Source organism: Protopterus annectens, chromosome 6.part1 (assembly GCF_019279795.1).
Source record: "Protopterus annectens isolate FY-2018-M chromosome 6.part1, PAN1.0, whole genome shotgun sequence".
Lineage (NCBI taxonomy): Eukaryota > Metazoa > Chordata > Ceratodontiformes > Protopteridae > Protopterus > Protopterus annectens.
In genome coordinates, this window is record NC_056738.1 from 577966433 (window position 1) to 577988357 (window position 21925).

General features: G+C 38.3%; 1 protein-coding gene across 3 annotated transcripts in view; it reads left to right on the forward strand.

Annotated features, from left to right (window-relative positions):
- ADAM23 (ADAM metallopeptidase domain 23) overlaps positions 1 to 21925 on the forward strand; it is a 1167569-nt gene that overhangs the window by 172717 nt on the left and 972927 nt on the right. For all 3 annotated transcript variants that reach the window (XM_044076026.1, XM_044076027.1, XM_044076028.1), the window contains exon 3: positions 4981 to 5057. In XM_044076026.1, coding sequence (XP_043931961.1) covers positions 4981 to 5057 — 77 coding nt within the window. The remainder of the gene's footprint in view (positions 1 to 4980; positions 5058 to 21925) is intronic.

Below are 21925 nucleotides of genomic sequence, written 5' to 3' on the forward strand. Positions count from 1 at the left end.
TTCAGATTCATCAGTCCATAAATATAAGTGCAAATGATTGAAAAGATATGCAGAATTCTTTTATTTCACATTCCAAAACACAATCCAATCTTCTTTAACTTGTGAGTTACACAAATGGTTTGAAGATTTAGTGGATATTATTTTTTGGTGTTTATAAAGCTCAATTTAAGAATTTCCTTGTGAAAATCAGAATGCCGAGGGTTGTGGTTCATGAGACTGACTTCAGCAGTATTGTTTATTTCTGTTATCATTATATATTTTTAAATGTAATTCTCCAAAATAGTAGATGTAGTTATTTGGAATGGATTAAGATTTTATATAAGTTAGTACTGAATCAGTCAGCTTTTTATTTTAATAGAATAGATGAGATATATTCTAAACTTTTTGGAAATATTTCATTGGCCAAGATTCAAGAAGGTACTGCAAAGTGTATGTCTCCATGTAAAAGACGCAGTACCTTTTCGGGATTCAGCAAATACCCTAACATGGTGCTGTATGGTGCTCCAGCACAAAGACATGCAGCACCATGTAGGGCTGGCCCCATGGCAGTACTGAATGGAATGCTAAGGGGGCATTCTAGGGAGATGCGTATGCCAATTAGCCTTGTGTTGTCTTTCCTGCACTGCCTCCAGGAATGCATCTACACAGAGTGATTTACGAAATCACGCAGCTGTGTAGATCAGCACATTAATCCGCACCACACAGCAGTATTAAACACAGCCAAAATATCACATTCAACTATGAGCCACAGCAGCAGTACAGGGAATAATTAATCTAATTGGAAGTGGTGTAATGCCACTTTTAGAAGTACTGGGTTTGGCAGTAGGAGTGGGGATTCACAAGATACCAGGTCAGTGCCATAACAGCACTTGCAGTACTCTGGTGATCAGGGGGTTGGGGGTCACACACACTAGCGACCAGGGCATAGTAGATACATGCTGTAATGGCACTTCAGCTATTGTGGGAGTGGGGGAACCAAGTGGAGGGCTGACAGATCAGGAACATTTATGGAGACTGTGGTTTGTGTGGGTGTGGGTCTGTACAAGTTGGTGTACTTATGTGTGTAGGAGAGTGACTGGGGAGGAATGCTGCTGCCTCCATGAGCAGAAGGTCACTACTGCCATATTCAAATGAGCAGTGATTTGTACATTGGGTAGTAAACATGATTCAGAGACATGCAAATTAGCCGATAATGAAGTTTTACTGTGTCACGACTTCTGTGTTACTGAGTCTCAAAGTGTCACATTGTAGAAGCAAGGCTTTTTTTACTAGAGCCATATGGCTTCTATTGCACCTTTTGATGAATCCCTGCTTTGTCTGTTAAATAGAAACTTCATAATGTTGAGGTTAAAAAGTTTCTTACACTTTGTACATATAGCTAGTCATTAGATGTTAGGGTATGTTTATTTACTATGTTAGCAATGCCTGTTACATTATTTTCTAAGCAGCTAAATAAGTAGATGCTCTTTTTTATATTTTATCTTCAAACTAAATTAGAACCTTCTATAAATCTTTTTGCTGCACAAAAGCGAAATAATGTGAATATCCAATTTTTGAGAATAATAGTGTTTAGAAATTATGTCTTTAATAAATGTTTTAGGAAATTAGTTGTATATCCAGATGCTATTGGACTATAAATGCTGAATTGTAAGAAAATTATCACATTTTGTTGTCTAAGATTTCTATATATGAGATAATGTATTTGATGTGCTGGTCTTCTGCAAATTCGTGGTCAGCAAACAGTACTGGTACCAGGGATGCAGATCTGTGTACCCCTAAAACTTAAACAGAACAGTTTTAAAAGTTGGATGAAACCTGGCCTATATGGCTTGGAGTTTCTATTACCAAAGTAAGGACTTCATGTGGTACTGAAGGGCGTTTGCTGATTGACTACATATATGTAGTCCCCCTGCTCCCCCTCATTCATGTGCTACCCTTAACCTTATCCCTGCTGCAAACGCTACTCCTATCCTCACCTCTAAAAATGACCTTAGTAAAACCCCTTTCTGTAACAGTATACAGACAGATTTAGAGATTCATGGATTAATTTGGCAACTATGGCTGGATGCCACTTTGTTTAAATGATGTGGTGAACATTAGCCCAGTACTAAAGTTACAATAAACCAAATTATACTTTGGATAGTGTTTGTGGCACTAATAGTGCAATAACATTCTTGTTTTTTTATTATTGTTAAGATATGTTAGTGAGTGTTGATTTGGCTTTTTATTAATAATATATTTTTTGAATTATGCTATGTTTGTTTAGTCAGATTTTGTCATGATACTTTATACAGCATATGATTGTCTTGAATTTAAATGGAGGAGCTTGCTCTGTGTACTTTTAATTCTGAAGAAGTCCATACATTAAATGGATGAAAATACTCCATTTCCCAAGTGTTTGTTAGTTTAAGTCTCCTGCTCTACAGGCTGTTCCATGGGCTGTGTGTTCTTGTTTTCTTTTGTTATGCAGATAGTGTGTGTATGGAAATTAGTGGAAGTTTTTGATTTATTTATTTTTTTAAATAAGTTACAAAAAGATACTCTTTGCATTTTGAAATCAGTGTATTTTCATCATGTTTTGCTTTTGTGTAAGTGTGCTGTTGACAGTTATCAATATAACCTGCATCAAACGAGGGTTTTGATTTATTTTGATTTATCAAGCAAGAGCTTTTAAGTGGATCTGTTCAAAGATGTGTATAGCTAATTATCTTACGCTTCCTGTGACTGCATACCTACTGTTGTTCCCGTGTTCCTACAGCAATGTTTCTGCATATCAGCATTTAATATAAACTCACCTGTGTGTGTGTGTGTGTGTGTGTGTGTGTGTGTGTGTGTGTGTAAATATATATATATATATATATATATATATATATATATAGAGAGAGAGAGAGAGTTAGTTAGAATTAGCATGAACAAAGAATACTTTCTTATTTTTTTTAACAAGGGATGATAATTACAAGTCAGAGGGATGACATTGGAGGCTTATTTTGCCCCATCTATACTGATGCATTGTCATGCTATTTAGACCATTATTTTTGTTGAATAACTTTTTTTTAAAGAAAAGTGCTAGATTGAAACATACCGTTGATGATTTCTGAATATTTGGGAAGGTAATGTGGACAGGTTACTTTAGTATTTAAACATTCAACAAACATACAAGGTTGGTATAGGGTTATCTCTGTCATATGATTTGGTGCAAATTAACTTTTTAGATGTCTTTTAGAGAAGGGATGGAGATTGAAGATTAATGTTGTCCCGTCATAGTAAACCATTTAGCAAAAGCCTTTGGTTTATTGTCGCCATCCTGACAAACCACTGACACTTCCATATGGAATTCCTGAAAACTACAAATTGTTTTTAGTAAGGTGTTCAAGTTTCTGGCCAGCAGAATCTTGAAAAGTTGAAGACAGTCTGGTGAAGAAAATTTGGGACAGACAGACAGGAAGAAGGCAAGAGGAAATGAGGCTGCCCAGCAATGGGATGTAAGGATTGTGGGAGAGAAGAGCTGTGACACACAGACATAAGTGTCAAAGATGGTAGGTGAGCACCCTTGAATAGTGAGAGGTCACAACAGTCTGACCCCCATGTAGAAAATGGGGAAAAGGGGGCTGATGATGATTATGATGATTATTTAAGATTCTGACTAGGTCCCCAAAACACCACTGAGTAAGCCTTGATAAGACTGACTGGCTCCTTGTTCATACAAGCCCTTACATTTAAGCTGCTTAACTTGAGATGCTCCCCATCTCAATCCCAAAGAATAGACAGTCAGTTTGTCATTCATTGTATTCTTGTAATACATTACAGATGTCTTTGACTATCTCCCTACAATTTACAAAGTTACTCCTGCAGATTTGCCACAGACAGATAAAGCCCAAATTGTGATCCAGGTGACCTGAGTGCAGTTAGCGACTTGTGTGCTGGACAGTGCAGGCAAGGAGAATGGGTGTGCCTCTCCGGAGCAGGGGTGAGCATGCCCAGGGGCACGTATGTCTGTCTGACTTCCCTGGTGGAGACTAATAGAATAACTGTGTGGTTCCTCCTGTGGATGGGCAGGGATGTCTTGCTGAGGGGCAGTACATCACTGACGCACAATGCATGCTTCAACCTTGGGTTGTTACTGGGTGGATGCAAGGGGTAGGGCTTAAAAGAAGGGGACAAACCACCCTGATGTCTGTATTAATGATGGCTCTGCTGGTTGACCCATGTCCATGGTGATAAGTGAATGAGCTGATTGGCAGACAGGGGTCTTATGACTGGTAGGTAGCAGTGACAAAACAGTGCAAGAAAATCAATTTGGAAAGTTGTAGTAAATGTCTGCCTTGTTTTTGAATGCAATCTGTTGAATACACTCCTTTCCATTCCAAGTCGTGTCTAACTTTGAAACATTTCTTCTTTGTGAAACAAAGTGTTTTGCATTTGTTCAGGTATTACATAAATGCATGCTACTAAAGTGTTACTTTATAAATGAAACTTGTGTTTCTGTACTTTGACTTATTTGTATATATTTACCCATAGGCTGTACTAATGCATTTATCCTTAATAAGCAGTATCCATTTTCTGTACAGCATTTCTCATAAGATAAATGTTTTTATATTTACTTCAGTTTGTTTAACTTGTGGCATGCATGGTTTAAAATAAGTTGTTCATGATGTTTCCCTGATGAAGTCTTAAGAGAGTGCGTGCATATATGCATCTGTCTGACAACATTTCAGCCAAATGCAGAGTAAGACTAGAAGTAAAAACGTTAATTGAACCTGTTCAAAACAGCAATGGGAAGGACTAGAAGGCCATTAATTGTGCCTGCTTTAGAGCAGTAATTTGAAGATCTATGGATAGTGCTATAATTCCAATTTAAGTGCTCTTTCATTCTGTTTAACTTAGATTGTATCTTTATTTTATATGTAATACAGTTCAGTGCTTTTTTCCTAATATTAGGTTATGATTATAGTCTTCATTTCTTTTTGTGTTTATTTACAGGTTGTTCATCTTGCTCAGGTCAGTTTCCAGATTGAGGCATTTGGTTCTAAATTCATTCTGGACCTGTCATTAAATAAGTAAGTGCTACATGTAGTTCTTTTTTTAAAAACACTATGTTTACAATAAGTAGAAATGAAAACCAGATGAAGCCCTTGATCTTTAATTGATGGCTGGTTTACAATGTTCATGGGGATGGAGCTAATTTACCTTGCCTTTGGAACCATAGTTATGCTGCCTTCAGGACCACTGAATGGATAAAAAAAGTTATCAAGTATTATTGAACATTTTCTCCCAAAGCATTATTGGTAAAAGTTGTGGGATGTACTGCACAGTGGTTGTATGAGAATGGGGCATGTAATTTTCCAGCCAGAGATGTTACAGGTAAAAGAATATGTAAGGATCTGCATTTTAGGTTCATAGGCAAATATTAGACTATCAGTCTGCAGACAATTACAAGCCTAGCAAATAACCAGAAATCCTAATCAAACTCTGCACCTTGCATCTGTGAAATTAAGACCTTAACCATCATGTCAATGTCCCCCACCCACCCATTTGATGGTGATAACCCCAGAAAACTGTGTTTTATTAGCTCATGCTAGGGAGTAGTGAGAAGAAAAAGAGAGAGGGGTTATAATTACTCCAGTATTGAATCTTGTATTGCACTTCAGAATGGGCTCTGGTAAAGGCCAGTGATATGCTGGGTGCAGAGCTACAGGACTGGACTCTAAGTATACCAAAGCTGTCTTCAATTAGCACATAGTATAAGTGAGGTCATATTAGTAGTACTTTGTCTATTTCTGGGACACAAACAGAGAAAGTAGCATTAAAATGATGGAGAGCATAAAATGGAGCTGTACCAGCATGACAAGGAGAGCAAAGCAGCAAACGTATGTGGAAACACAGAACAGCTTTGTGTGGGCATACTTTAGGAGTGCAAGAGGGAACGCAGTAACACTTATACATACCATATTATCACAGCTATCAAGGTGGATTTCCACAAAAGTGGTGAGGGATGAAAATGGTTAGTATTTGTATCTGAGAGTGATAATTCACAAGAGACTGTAGTACATATGATTTTTCAGATGGCGTGGCAAGACCTCAAAGTATAGTGGCATGAGGAAGAGACTTAATATAAATCAGTAAGGGATTAAAGACTACTTGGTACACATGGAAAAGAGGGGAACGTAGGGGTACGGGGGAGTTTCACTGCAATATTCGGAAAGCTCAATAGACATAGGTCTTCTGCCTCCTATTCTTATAAGTCTGTGTACTTTTAGATGCCCTACCTTATGTCCAGCAGCCTCTGTGCACTCTTAGATGTCCTGTAGTATGTCTAGCAGTCTCTGTGCACCCTTAGATGCCCTACAGTATGTCCAGCTGTCTCTCTGCACTTGCAGATGCCCTACAGTATGTCCAGCAGTCTCTCTTCACTTGTAGATGCCCTACAGTATGTCCAGCAGTCTCTTTGCACTCTTAGATGCCCTACAGTATGTCCAGCAGTCTCTCTGTACTCTTAGATGCCCTACAGTATGTCCAGCTGTCTCTCTGCACTCTTAAATGCTCTACAGTATGTCCAGCAGTCTCTGTGTACTCTGAGATGCCCTACAGTATGCCCAGCAGTCTCTGTGCACTCCTAGGTGCTCTACAGTATGTCCAGCAGTCTCTGTGCATTCTTAGATGCCCTACAGTATGCCCAGCAGTCTCTATGTACTCTGAGATACCCTACAGTATGTCCAGCAGTCTCTGTGCACTTTTAGGTGCTCTACAGTATGTCTAGCAGTCTTTGTGTACTCTTGGATGCCCTACAGTATGTGCAGCAGTCTCTGTGTACTCTTAGATGCCCTACAGTATGAACAGCAGTCTCTGTGCACTCTTAGATGCCCTACAGCAGTGGTTCCAAAACTATGCAAGCTGGAGGACCCCTTTTATAAAGGAAAATATTTTGACGGACCCCTATCAGTGGCAGTACACATACGTTACATTTGGATCAGCTCCCAAACCACCCAATCAGCCCCCGCACCACCACACAGCCATTTCAGTGTCCCATTACTTGGCTGATTCTCCCCAGTTGCCATAAACACTGTTCAAAATTCTCAGCGTGCATAATGTTTTCTGCTTTACTTCTACAATGACTACAGATGTTTGGAGTTAATTTAAAACTTGTATTTCAAATTTTATAGCACAACCACTGATGGACATTTGCTAAAGCTAAACAGACATTTGCTTAAAGCTAAACAGACATTTGCTAAATCTAAACAAAGCAATATAGTCTAAATGAAAACAGGCTTAACATTACAACTTCTCTGCATTTGAAATTCACATTCACTGAAACAGCATTGAATTCCACATTCAAATAAAATGCATCTGGCTAGTGGAGGATTAAGTTTACCTTTGGGCTGTTTTCAAATCTTAGGTCCCTTGCGAAAATTTTTAGGCGCATGCAAAAGTTCTTTGATTCACTTTCCTGATTGAATAATTACATTTTTAATACACAATAATTAAATTATATCCCTTGTATAATACAGCACCACTTGGTAGTACATGATTTAAATGTTTAGTTCTGCACATTTTTCTAGTAAGCAGTGAAAAAACATATGAATCAATAATGACAAAACCGCCCAATTGAGAACATTTCAACCATAAAGGGCCACTCACACTTCTGTCATTACAATCTACCAACATCAGTCAATATGCACAGTCTCTGCAGAAGTAAGTCATCTGAATAATTCCACCTTAAAGAGATCTGTAACTAATGAAAAGGCTGCTGCTAGCAAACAACTTTATTTTAGTGTTTCATCTACAAATTCAGTGCCTGCTGCCCTTGAAGAATAAATTACCTACTTAAAAAATGGTAAGCTGGCAATATTTCATCCAAAAGAGGACGTATTCAGGACTCCAGTACCCACCTCCTAAAAATGCAAAACAGTATCAACAATCCATCAATATGCTGTGGGAGTAGAACTCACAGCCTTCTACATTAAAATGCAAGCATGCTTCCTGTTGTGCTACTAACACAGCTTTAAAAGGTAGCACCACAATAGTGATACTATTTGCTAACTAGCTAAACAAATCTGTTGCACATTGTAAATAGACTTAGCATGAGCAGCAGTAAACTTCTCTTCCCTTGAAACTCACAATTCCTTGAAAATGCACTTGAAACTAAATTTCTTGAAAAATGCACCTGCCATAATGAGGGGACAGAGAGCCAAAACTAAGGACACATTTTAATTTTTGGTCTTGTAAACTTAGAAAGTTAATAGAACAACAGGTTTTGCATTAGTACAAATTTTCTGAAGGCTATGAAGTCTGATGCTCAAATGTCTGCCATTATTTTCTGACTTCAGTCATCAATGATTTCATAGGTTCATAGGTGGGTGCCAGGGATTTTCCAGAAAAACACAATTTTATTAGAAACAGACTGAAAATATGAGGCAAAAATATGGACATTATGCAAAAACCTGGACAACTGAAGGGTATGCTGCCTACCTGTTACACACACCTCTTTCCCTCTTACACACACGCGTGCGGACACACACACACACACACACACACACACACACACACACACACACACACACCTACTTACCTACCTGCCTCCCTCTTACACACAAACACATACACACAATACCTTTCAACCTCTTCAGCGCAGGAAATATGGACAAACCCTGTCATAATGTGGGGAAGAAAGGGCCAAAGCTAAGGATACATTTTAAGTATTACTCATAAACTTAGAAAGTTGATAGAACAACAAGTTTTGAATTAATAGGAATTTTCTGAAACGTATGAAATCTAAAGCTCAGAAGTCTGCCATTATTTTCTTCAGTCCTCAATGATTTGCCAGAGCAACCCCATTTTATGTGAAACAGACAAAATAAGGCAAAAATCTGGCACACTCTGCGAATATCTGGTCAAGTGGCAGTGACACTCAAGCACTGCTTCTTATTAAAACCTTGATAAAAAAAAAATAACTTCAAGTTCTGTCAACAACATCGTCTGGATCGATCATCAGATCTGCATTAATTTCTGTTTACTGGCAAAAGGGAGAGAGCAGACCCATACCCATACAGCGACCAACATAAACACGGGACCTGTCTTACTTGGAGGGAACAGAACAGTTGTTTAAATCTCCCTCCAATTTCTAACTGCTGGCAGAAAACACAGGGCAAGTGAGTAGCTGCTCAGCATCAGCCACAAACACGGAAGTTGTTCCTTCTTCTCCTCTAAAAACTAAGGGCAAGCAGCTGCTTAGCCACTGCTCAGCTGCAAACAGGGAACTTTTTTTTTTTTTTTTTTTTTTTTTTTTTAAATAAATTGTGGATGAGCGGTGCAACTTTTCCTTCTCCAGAGGGTCGGGTCATGGATGATGCCTGAAAGCCAGGTGGGTGCAAGTGAGCTCGCGGACCCCTTGAGTTTATCGTACGGACCCTAGTTTTGGAAACACTGCCATACAGTATGTCCATCAGTCTCTGTGCACTCTTAGATGGTCTACAGGATGGCCAGCAGTCTAACATGCTTGATTACATTTCCAACAGCTTGAAATGAAATGCAAAGAACCAAACAAAAGTGCATTTCATATCTTCTGGAAGTGGCTCATACCTTCACTTACATGTTAAGATATCACAGATAAGCTGTTCTCTTTGTTAGTAGCTCTTTCTGAATGCATCTCCACTGAATTCCTTTTGTAAATGAGGTGGCAAATCCCATTCAAAGTACATTGGTATCACATTAACATGATGTTTGTGCAGGATTAAAGTTGACTTTATGACCTCTATCAGATGAATGTAACCTTTCCTTCTCAGAATGACATAAGGAAATGTACAATTATTGGGTGACTACAAATAGACAGGTAACACCCATCTTCAGCCTGGCTGTCCACAAGCAACAGTGGTAATGGTGGTGAAAGGTGTGCCCAGATACACTATTATATTTGCCAATGTACTTCATTCCTACTGGCTTGATTTATCAGATTAGGAATTTATGTGGCTTCTCACTTTGGCACATCTTAGATTGTGTTTTAAGTACGTGACTACAAAGTGTGCAGATAGCTTCCAAATGCTGAACATATAATTAATGACAAGAGTAGTCAATTTAAACTGTATGCAGAGTTTCAGAAATATATGTAGGCCTTAAATTGTGCAAGAAACTTTAACTATCATAGTTGAAAAATGGGACTGGATGTTAGATTTTTGGTCATAAAGTATAAATGGAAGGTTATACATTCATTTTAGTAAAAATCCTTGGAGAAATTATTAACTGGAAAGGGCAGATTTATGAACATTGTATGAGGAAGAATGTTTTGCAGTATTTCTTGCATTAGGAAAGTATGACTGTGACTAGTTTGGTAGGCCTGTGGTATGAGCAAAAAATCTTCTTGGTGTGATTTGCAGGACAGATTCCGTGGATCTGGAAAGCAATGTTCTGTTATATATGTGTGTTTATACAAACACACACATATATATATATATATATATATATATATATATATATATACATATCTTACATAATTGTGTATATATATATATATATATATATATATATATATATATATATATATACTGCTCACTAGGCCGTCTGTCTTACCCTTAGGAAGATATGAAGCTGGTGAAAGGGGTTCAGAAAATGGTGCAAAGGGTATATGAATCAACAGAAGTCTGCATCCCTGAAGCTAGAAAAGGAAATGGAGATAGGATCGGAGTCCATAGAATGTTAAATGGGAATGTGTAGGAGAAGGCCTGTTTCAGAAAGGACATAAGTTGGAACAAGCATTTTGACTAGCGAATTGAGGGGGTGAAATATAACACTTTGTTTTGAGAATTCACTTTATGGAACTGGCAGCAGGTCCATGAATATACTTCTTTAGAATGTAGTGAGTCACAGGGCATGAAAAGAAATTAAGATAGGAGGAACAGAGGTGGCAAGGTGTAATATACCTGCTGGACAGAAGAGCAGTGTTCATTTACACACAGGAATGCGTATGATGTGCAAGGTCTAAAACAACTAGTAAATAAGGCAGACATGAGGAATGAACCTCACAAGACATCTGCAGCAGCTGGAAAGGCCACAGAAGTACCTCACAAAGAAGATTACTGGCCTCAAACAAATGCCCTAGACTGACCGCCTCAAAAAACTCAGGCTTTACTCCGTAGCATATCGCCTACTCCGAGGTGATCTCTGCCTAACATATAAAGCTATGTCAAACCCAGAGCTGTTGGACATGCTACACATAAAGAAATCCCAATCCCTCTGCTCTAGGGACCTAAACCTTGTCACCACAATAAACAGGACATGCTGGAGGAATAGATTCCTGTCCCAGAGACTTCCCATACGCTGGAACAAGCTGCCCATCTATGTCAAGCAAAGTTCCTCATTAGCACTCTTCAAGAAAAAAATCTTGATGAGTGGATGGGAAATAGGAAATACACCCGGGGATCACTTCTGTGTCTCTGCTTGACAGGGGCACAGGAAAATAACTTTCTTGGGTGCATAAGCCAGGGAACCTTGTTGGCTAGGCTTACTTAGGCCCTTGGGCCGATAGCCTAGTACCTACCTATGAACCTATGGATAATGTTACATCCCTTATTAATCTTAAAACCTACTGACAAGGGTCAATTTATAGTTATTATAAGGCATCATGGTAACAGCTAACTTAATATCATATGACATGAAATTTACTCTACTGTGTATTGCAGTGTGAATTTAAGTATCCTAGGAGTCTACACCATGTGCAGGATGACATGCGATTCTGTCTTGTTTAGGCAACTACTGTCATGTCATTAAACTGGATGGTTTGCTTACTTATTAGCTCCTTCTACAGCTTTCTTTCTAGCAAACTGTCTGGTGCCTACTGCTAGAACCTTTATTCCATGTCTGAGTAGACAGGATATGGTGTTTTGATGGATCATAGAAATCACTGCAGACACTTTTTGAATTTTTGGCTGATTTAGTTAATGCGATTGCACGGCTACATTCTCTGTACAGGTTTAGTGTGAGGATACAATGTCACTATAAGATTCATCACATTGTATTTTATTGTGCGCTGCACTTTTTATGTTTTTTTCCCATTTTCTTCACTATGGTACAACCGTGGAGTTGATATACATAATTTTGGGGTATGTGGTGGGTAAAGTTAGGCTTTCCCCCTGGAAAAATAAAACTTTGTGTTTTTTATGGTTTTTCATCTCACCATTTTCAGAATGTAGTTTGCGATCAATGGTGAGCCGAAAAAACATGCTTTGTATTTGCATAGGGAAACCATTTCCAGTCGTCTGTTACCAATTATCCAGTTCATCATTTCCTACACAGGAGTTCAGTTTAAAAACATCAACAGTATCATGTAGTGCTAAATTACTAGACCACGAGTAGTTTCCTTTTATCAGTAAGCATAATCCAAGAAAATGCGCATATGAAATGAAAAGAAAACCATAATCCAGGATCATATGATATGATGAAAAGAAAACCATTAATTTTTTTGAAGATACCAAGTCAGGGCTAGCCACCTGGTAGGGTAATAATTGGCTTTAGGTGATTCGGTCATATTGACTAATGTTAATGTGACACCCGAAACCCATGGCAAAATGAGAAAAAGGATGTTGATGACTTTGACCAAAATTGTCTCCAACATCATGACGAAACTCCATTCCAAACTGAAAAACAAAAGGACTTGCCTTATATTCATGATTCATTTTTCACTAGAAAGCAGAACTGTTGGAAATTGTTGATTCTGTGCGACTGAAATGAGGCTTAAAAACAAATGCTGTGAATCTGGTATGCCGCTTAATGCACTGCTGAGAATGTGGACTGTCTGTGGCATTAAAGATGCCAAAGTAAAATGCAAGCATTTATCAGAATCTGATTTTTTTTTCCCAGTAAGTGATTTTTATTCCTATGCCTGCTAGCAATCTTACTTCTTGATCAGACAAGGTCTCTTTTTCCCCTTTAGGGGATTTCACCTGGAGCTGAGCAGGTAATGGTGCGCCGTGTTACTGCCACCTTCCCAGGAATGAGAACATTCAGCATCCTAAGAATTGACATGTCTGTTATCCAGCCTCTACCTCAGGTAGTCTAAAATGCTGGGCCAACTAGAATCCCTAAAGCTGGGTAGTACAAAGAAGTAATCTCTACAGTGAGCCTTGCAGCAACCCTCCCTCTTCTAAAAAACATACTTATTTATTCTATGATGAATGAACATCCTTTCGTCTTAACAACTTAACGGTCTTGCATAGGAATTCCCCTTGTGTTATGTTTTTTCTTGGGTGAGGGGAGTCAGAAAGGCTATGGGAGTTGTTACGATATCATTTCCGGATTGGTGGTTTGCAAAACATCCCAACTGAATAGAAATGAGGGTGGACTAGTGGTTTAGGTCCTTTTTGATCCTCTTCTTCCCAGATTATAACAGATTAATATACATGGTGGCTGTATAGCATAATATTCTAAAATTACTGCTCAAACCAATGATTACTATTCACTTTACAATATAAAACTAAGATACAAAAAAGATAGCTAGAGATAGAAAAAGCTAGAATTAATAAACATTAGAATTAAAAAAAAAAAAACTTTAAAATTAAAACAATTAATTTGGATAATATTTCATAAAGGTGGCTTTATCAGATCCATTAGCTACTCAGGGAAGGGACCCTTTTTTAATATTCTCTTTCTTAAAAGCTGTCTTTAGCATGGGTAAAAATAATCGCATGTCTTTCATGTACTTATGTTTTAATCGTATGTGTAGCTGTTTGTTGTGCCTGCTTTTAAGAGGCGCATTCAAAAAAAAACAGTGCTTTACTACTAAAATGTGTATTTTATATTTTATTTTATGCTAAGTTTAATCTGAATATTTTGGTAAAGCCCTTAAGGTTATTTAAATTTATATGCTATCGATTACAGTTTAAGCATTTACACATGAAAAGGGCTTTGCCTGCCTTGAGATTGAAACATGAAGAGGAATCTAAATACAGCCCTGGGTATTTTAGATTTAAGTTTTAAGTTTGAAATTTTTTGGTAAAGCCCATAATATTCTTTATCTTTAAGCTTAGGAGTACTTTCCAAAGTTTTTTTTTTTTTTTTGATGAAGGTTTATTACAGTTTAAGCATTTACACATGAAAACAGCTTTAGCGAGCATGAAATGGAAGCTTGAAAAGGGCTCTGTTTATCCTGTTTTGGAATCTAAATATCGGGAAAAGCAGGGTTCTGAGTAATCTGTAGTTATGCTGTATACCACTGTGGGTTTTTAACTTTTATCACTTTTACCTACAGTTTAAATGTGTTATTTTTTGTTTTTTCTGCTTTATTTGTTCATCACATCTTAGTGGTAAAAGACTAGAGAGGGTTTCTTTTATGCCTACCCCATTTCCCTACCTCTCTGTGATCCTTGGGTGTCACTGGGGGGGGGGGGTCGGGTGTGCAGTGAGGATGTGCTGATATATTGTCCCTCCTATGCAGCAGCTCAAAGTCCCCACCCTAACCCCTCCTTAGACTACTCCCCCACTTATATGTCCCTGTACAATGCAGTATCCCTAATGTAGGTCAGTTTAACCCAGTTCTGTAAGGAAATGTATACTGCAAGCTCCAGGAATGAAACTGTGTTTCATAGGTTCATAAGTAGGTACTAGGCTATCGGCCCAAGGGCCTACGTAAGCCTAGCCAACAAGGTTCCCTGGCTTCCGCCACTCAAGAAAGTTGTTTTCCTGTGCCACTGTCGAGCAGAGACACAGAAGTGATCCCCGGGGTGTATTTCCTATATCCCATCCACTCATCAAGATTTTTCTTGAAGAGTGCTAATGAAGAACTTTGCTTGACATAGATGGGTAGCATGTTCCAGAGTATGGGAAGTCTCTGGGACAGGAATCTATCCCTCCAGCATGTCCTGTTTATTGTGATGACAAGGTTTAGGTCCCTAGAGCATGTAGCTCAGAGGGATTGGGATTACTTTAGTTGTAGCATGTCCAACACCTCTGGGTTTGACATAGCTTTATATGTTAGGCAGAGATCACCTCGGAGTAGGCGATATGCTACAGAGTAAAGCTGGAGTTTTTTGAGACGGTCAGTGTAGGGCATCTCCTTTGTGAGGTACTTCTGTGGCCTTTCCATCTGCTGCAGATGTTTTGTGAGGTACATTCCAAAAGGGGCGTTGTACTCTATAATGGGTCTAATGAGTGTTGAGTAGAGGGGAACAATGACCTCTTTTTTCCTGGAGGAGAACCCTTTTGTGATGAGGTGTGCCATGTAGAAGGATTTCCTGACTACTGTGGCGATGTGATTATCAAAGGAGAGACTACTGTCCACCTGGGTCCCAAGCTCTCTTATCACACATTCGGCCTTAAGTAGACTGCCGCCTATGTGGTAGTTCATGGGTACAGAGTTTTTACCAAAGGGGATGACAATGCACGTTTTGACATTTAGCTTGAGGCCATGGCTGATCCTCAACTCTGATCCCCACTGTCTAGTTTCTTACCTAATTTTCCACCTACAACTATGCACTTTACTTCTTCCTTCTATACCTCTATCTTCACTCTACCTATTAGTTATTAATTTCCCTCTTGTCTGTTTCTTGTTTCTTTTGTAATCTGACTCAAGAAGTTCACTTGTGTAAACTATGTATATATATATATATATATATATATATATATATATATATATATATGTATATATATATATATATATATATATGGGTCTACTTTGGTTGTTCGATGTTTCAGTACTTCGAAACCCACTTGTGCGAGACCAATTGTTTGAAGTACTAAAACTTCGAAAACCAAGTACAAAGATCACAATACAGGACAGAATGGGAATATTCCCTTTTCCTTGCTGTAGTGTGATCTTACTGTTGGTATATTTAAGTAGGGGGGTGCAGGGGGGCTTGCCCCCTCTGCAAAAGATGCTTTTTTTTAATTTTTTTTTTTTTAGTCAGCCGATCCGGCAACTAGACTTCAGCGAAAGTGCACTTTCGTTGAAATGCACTTTCGCTAAAGTGGGGATCTACTTTTCTTTTTCGAAGTAATGAAATTTCGACAAAGAAATGTAGATCCATATATATATATATATATATATATATATATATATGGATTCCATATATTTGGTCGAATTACACGTAGTCAAAAATGATTCCAGGCTATTCACGTCACTGAAAGCTCACTTGACTGAAAGCTCACTTGGTTGAAGTTCATTTGGTCAAAAATGGAATATAGCCCCTGCCCCACTGCAATGCAACCCTGGAGTGAGAATATTAAATAAGGGGAGGCTATGCCCCCCACATTATGCTAATAGTTTCTACTAAAGATATATATATATATATATATATATATATATATATATATATATATATATATATTAATGCATTTCTAATGGATATACCTTCTTATAATAGTGAATACATTTAAATTAAATGGGGGGCTGTGCCCCCCACACCCCCCACCTTATTTAATATTCTCACTCTAGGGTTGCACTGCAGTGGGGCAGGGGCTATATTCCATTTTTGACCAAATGAACTTCGACCAAGTGAGCTTTCAGTGAACTGCAATGCCTGGTATCATTTTCGACTAAGTGTAATTCGACCAAATGTATGGAATCCATATATATATATATATATATATATATATATATATGTGTGTGTGTGTGTGTGTGTGTGTGTGTGTGTGTGTGTGTATATATATATATATATATATATATGTATGTATGTGTGTATGTATATATATATATATATATATATATATATATATATATATATATATATATATATATATATATATATATATATATATACATATATATATATATGGTTCTACCTGACATAGTCGAAACCACACAACACCGACAACCACATCACCGACACCACATATTCGACAGTCCATAAACACGAAACCACACATAACCGACAACGAAATAACCGACGGTACACAAACACGAAACCCCATACACTGCACACACCACAATAACAATTAAAAACAAAACACATCCCCATTCCACAAACCACACACACAACACAAGCACACCAAAATCCTTACAAGCCCACACTAAACCTTACCTAACCTAAGGTCCGTCACTATCGCACACTTACCTACCGCTCCCTAACCTAACTCACTTAACCCGCCTAACCTAACTCTACACCCTAACTCACTTAACCCACCCTATCGCTCCCTAACCTAACTCACTTAACCCACCCTATAAACCCCTAACCTAACTCACTTAACCCACCCCTATCCCCACAGACCGTCAATCTCCACACTTACCTGCCACCGTCCGTCACTACCGCATACTCACACAGCCTTTCCCCATGTCGGCATCCTCGGCGTTGGTGTTGTCATCCGTCGTGTCGGTCTTCTGCATTGTCGATGTTCTGCCACTCGCGATTCGCGTCGGTCTTCTTCGATTTCGATCTTCTGGAGCTCCGGATTCCGATGTCGGTCTTCTGCGCTGTCGACGAAGTCAGGTAGAACCATATATATATATATGTATATAAATAGTACCTTTGATTGCCCTGTAAAAGCATTTATACTATTTCTTTTGTTAGTACATCTCTTATTTCATTGTAAACTACAAATTTTATATACTTTGTAACATTTTGTTCGTATGTTTGTCTAATTACTTTATCATTTGTTTAACCTTGTTGGAGCTTTTCTCCCCAGGACTCCATTGAAAACGGCTCCTTCGGCCGAATGGACTATCCTGGAAAACAAACTGTAAAATAAATAAATAAAAGAAAAATATGAACAAGCAATATTTGAACCCTAGAGGTGCAGCAGAATGGAACTGCAGAAACACCCTGATGTGCACTTGGATGTAATGAGTTAATGACGTTGTCAGTGCGAAGGACACTATAATTAACAAGTGAAACTACTTCTGTGATTAATGCTACTTTTGTTATTTTTTTCTTTGCATACAGTATCTGAATTTTTTGCTTCTTCTTAGTGCTGGTATTGGATGGTCCCATGAAATTAGAATTTTATTTTCAGTATTTGTGGCTCATGTTTCTACTGCTTCTCAGCTACCTGCACATTGTAGGTGTGTAGTGTTCGCACAGTCCCTAAAATAATAATCTTCCTACATTGTTGTGTCTTTCAGTATACACAGCTTCAGCCATGATTGCATCCAAACCAACAAGATGTGCAACTGTTTCTAGTTCTGTACTATAGAACCTGCATTTTTCTATATCATCCATCCTTCTCTCTCCCTCATTCTCCTCATTCATCAGACCCTCAAAGTACTCTTTCCATCTGCTCAACACACTCTCCTTGCTTGTGAGTACGTTTCCCTCATTAGCCTTTATCACCTTTACCTGCTGCACATCTTTCCTAGCTCGGTCCCTCTGTCTAGCCAATCGGTACAGATCCTTTTCTCCCTCCTTAGTGTCCAACCTTTCATACAACTCTTCATACGCCTTATCCTTAGCCTTCGCCACTTCTCTCTTTGCCATGCACCTCATCTCCTTATACTCATGTCTACTTTCTTCATCTCTCTGACAATCCCACTTCCTCTTTGCCAACCTCTTTCTCTGTATACGCTCCTGTATTTCCCCTTCCACCAACATGTCTCCTTGTCGTCCTTCCTCTGTCCAGATGTCATACCAAGCACCTTTCTAGCCATCTCCCTTACTAGCTCTGTTGTAGTAACCCAGCTATTTGGTAAGTCTTCAGTGCCACCCAGTGCCTGTCTTAACTCTTTCCTGAACTCTGTTTCACAATTACCCTTTTTCAATTTCCACCATTTGATCCTTGGTGCTGCCCTTACACTCCTCCTCCTCTTCTTGATCACCAACATCCTACAAACCACCATCCTATGCTGCCTAACTACACTTTCTCCTGCCACCACTTTACAGTCTCCAATCTCCTTCAGACTGGCCCTTCTACATAAGATATAATCCACCTGTGTGCATCTTCCTCTACTCTTGTATGTCACCCTATGCTCCTCCCTCTTGTTAAAATATGTATTCACCACAGCTATGTCCATCCTTTTCGCAAAATCCACTACCATCTGACCTTCTGCATTCCTTTGCTTAACACCATACCTACCCATCACTTCCTCATCCCCTCTGTTCCCTTCACCAACATGCCCATCGAAATCTGCTCCAGTCACCACTCTCTCACCCTTGGGTACAGTCATCACCACTTCATCCAACTCACTCCAAAATTTTCTTTCTCATCCATCGCACACCCAACTTGTGGAGCATATGCACTAACAACATTCATCATTACACCATCAATTTTCAGCTTGATAAACATCACTCTATCCGACACTCTTTTCACCTCCAAAACACTGTTAGCATACTGTTCCTTCAGGATAAAGCCTACGCCATTTCTCCTCCCATCCACACCATGATAAAACAATTTGAACCCACCTCTGATACACCTAGCCTTATTCCCCTTCCATATGGTCTCTTGCACACACAATATACCAACCTTCCTTCTGTCCATCATATCGGCTAGCTCTCTCCCTATACCAGTCATACTGCCGACATTCAAAGTTCTGACCCTCACTACCACAGTCCTAGCCTTTCTCCTCTCTTCCTGCCTTCGGCTATGCCTTCCTCCTCTTCTCCTATATATTTTTAGATATCATTTGATTAGCATGACACAGTTTTCTTATTTTCTTGTCCAACTGACCTAATGCTTTTTGGGGGCAGTTAATCATACCAAAACTGAAGTTAGAACAGGAGGAACAAGCTGCTATACAACGTCTACTTTATTCCTTGATATCAAGGTATTTTTCAGTATTAGTTTGCCTTCAGAAATGCTCCTTATTAGGCTCTGTTTCCATTTGTTAAAGATTTATTGCTGACCATACATGTATTCCAAGATATTTATACATTCCTCCTTGTTCAAGGTCTTTTATGCCACACTCCTCTCCGAGGCGATAGTTTTTGTTGCGTCATAGTCTCTGATATAAATGTGCTTTTGCACATTAATGAAGGAGGATGTCATTCTTGAAAGAGGTTTAACCATTGGTTGTTGTGCTTTCAGTTGCCTTTCTAATGAGTTATACGGTTTTGTCACATTCCGTCCACCAAATGTAGATAAGTGCCATTGGGCAAGGTTGATTTTTGGAAATCAAACTAACCCTCACCTAGTCTAGTAAATAAAGAACTCAGTGGGTTATGGGAGCAGTAGTGCTGACAAAGAATCCCCAGGGAATATCACTCAGGAGTTTTATCTTTTGGTCATTAGTTTGACCGTTACCATGACTCATTTGTAAAGTGGTTTTCCTCTGTTTCATAGTGACTTTTGTGTTATGTATTAGTGCAGGATATATTTTCACATTTATAGGCATTCCATGATTCATATTTGGGATCTGCTCCTTTTACAGCACTCGAGTATGGCTTTGTTTAAGAACAGATTATTCTTTGTTCCTTTTGATTTGTTTTATTACCTTTCTGTTCTGTTGCCATGATTTTTGTTCTGATTGACTATAAACTCTGTATATTGCATTATATAATCTGCATATTGTTGGAAGGTAGGTTAGTAGTCTGTTGCTTTTGGGATGACTTGCAGGCTCATTCTTAAGAAGTATGGCTTTTCCTGTTAACCTTGGTGACTGTCCAGGATTTGCATGTAAATACATTTTACTCTGAGCTGAGTCATACCTTTAACCTGGGATTTTCCAGTTAAAAGCATTTCCTAATGTTCTCTTAGTTTCTCTGGCTGTTACTTCATTCCATTTCAGATACACTTATTGCTTCTTTTAACCCTTATGTCTATGTGACATCTTTGATGTGTGCAACAGAGTAGTTATAAATACATATCCAAAATGTATTTATTTCTTTTACAGGTGGGGATACTCTTGCATTTGTTTCTTTCCAGTCCTCTATAAAACCTTTTGGGTTATCAACAGATTGCTTGTTTTGTACTTTTCCTTTATATTTTTCTGTATACTTTCAAAGTTTTTTTTTCTGATTTTACGTATAGTGTTAGTTTATTATTGGAGATGGTATAGGGTAAATTCCAATCTGTTTTATTTTCTGCGTTGCTTTTACTAAATGTATCTTTCTAAAAGTTTTTGATTCACTCCATTTTCCAGATTCTTGCTTTATAGCTGTCTCTAACTGATGCTTCTGTCTTGGCATTCCACTTGTTCCCTTCCTTTGCTACTCCTCATGTTTTGTGATAACACTATTGGTTAATAGCTCAGCTACACAGTGGTGTATATTCTGTTTATTTCTGTTATATCACATGAATCCCTCTTAAGAGTCCCACTTACTGTGTTCATCCATTTTCAGCCTTCTAATACTTTCTTATTCACTTTCTGTAATCTGTTTTTCTCATCTGTCTGAGTGTGCCTGTCCATTCTATTAAATCATCCAGGTCTTCCTGTAGCTCATTCTTTTCTTGACTGAAAGTATCCTGTCTATTTTTCAGCCTTTTCCCTTGCTGTGCAATTCTAACTGAACTTTCAGCCAAGCCTTTTATAGAAGGTTTCAACATTTCTCCTTGTGGTATGTTTCTCCAAAAGTGTTCACCTGTATCTGTTGCACCGCCTTCTGTGGATTCATGGTATCAGGCTGTGATATTGCCTGTATCAGAGATTCTCCACATTAAACCCTTCACTTGTCAGTTGGTCTGTCATTTCAGTTTTTGTATCTTTTTTCATATCACTGAACTTTTAGCTTATTAATACATTCCACTTTTTATGTTTTATTTCTTTCATTTGTAAAATTTACCACATTGAGATGACTTTTCTATATATATATATATATATATATATATATATATATATATATATATATATATATCTTCAAATATCTTTGTAGCTGTAGTGGCCATATTGGTTAGTATGGCTTTCTTTTCTGCATAAACATGCAGCCATATCAGATATCATTTTCTTTCCTAAATCCAAGTGTTTTTTATAACTTTTGATAACCTCTGTTTTTGCTCTTTTTCTTGTAGCACTTCCTCAGTTGTGTACTTTTTCAGATGTTCTCGTTTCTTTATCTAGATATTATTTTACTCTGATCTATTC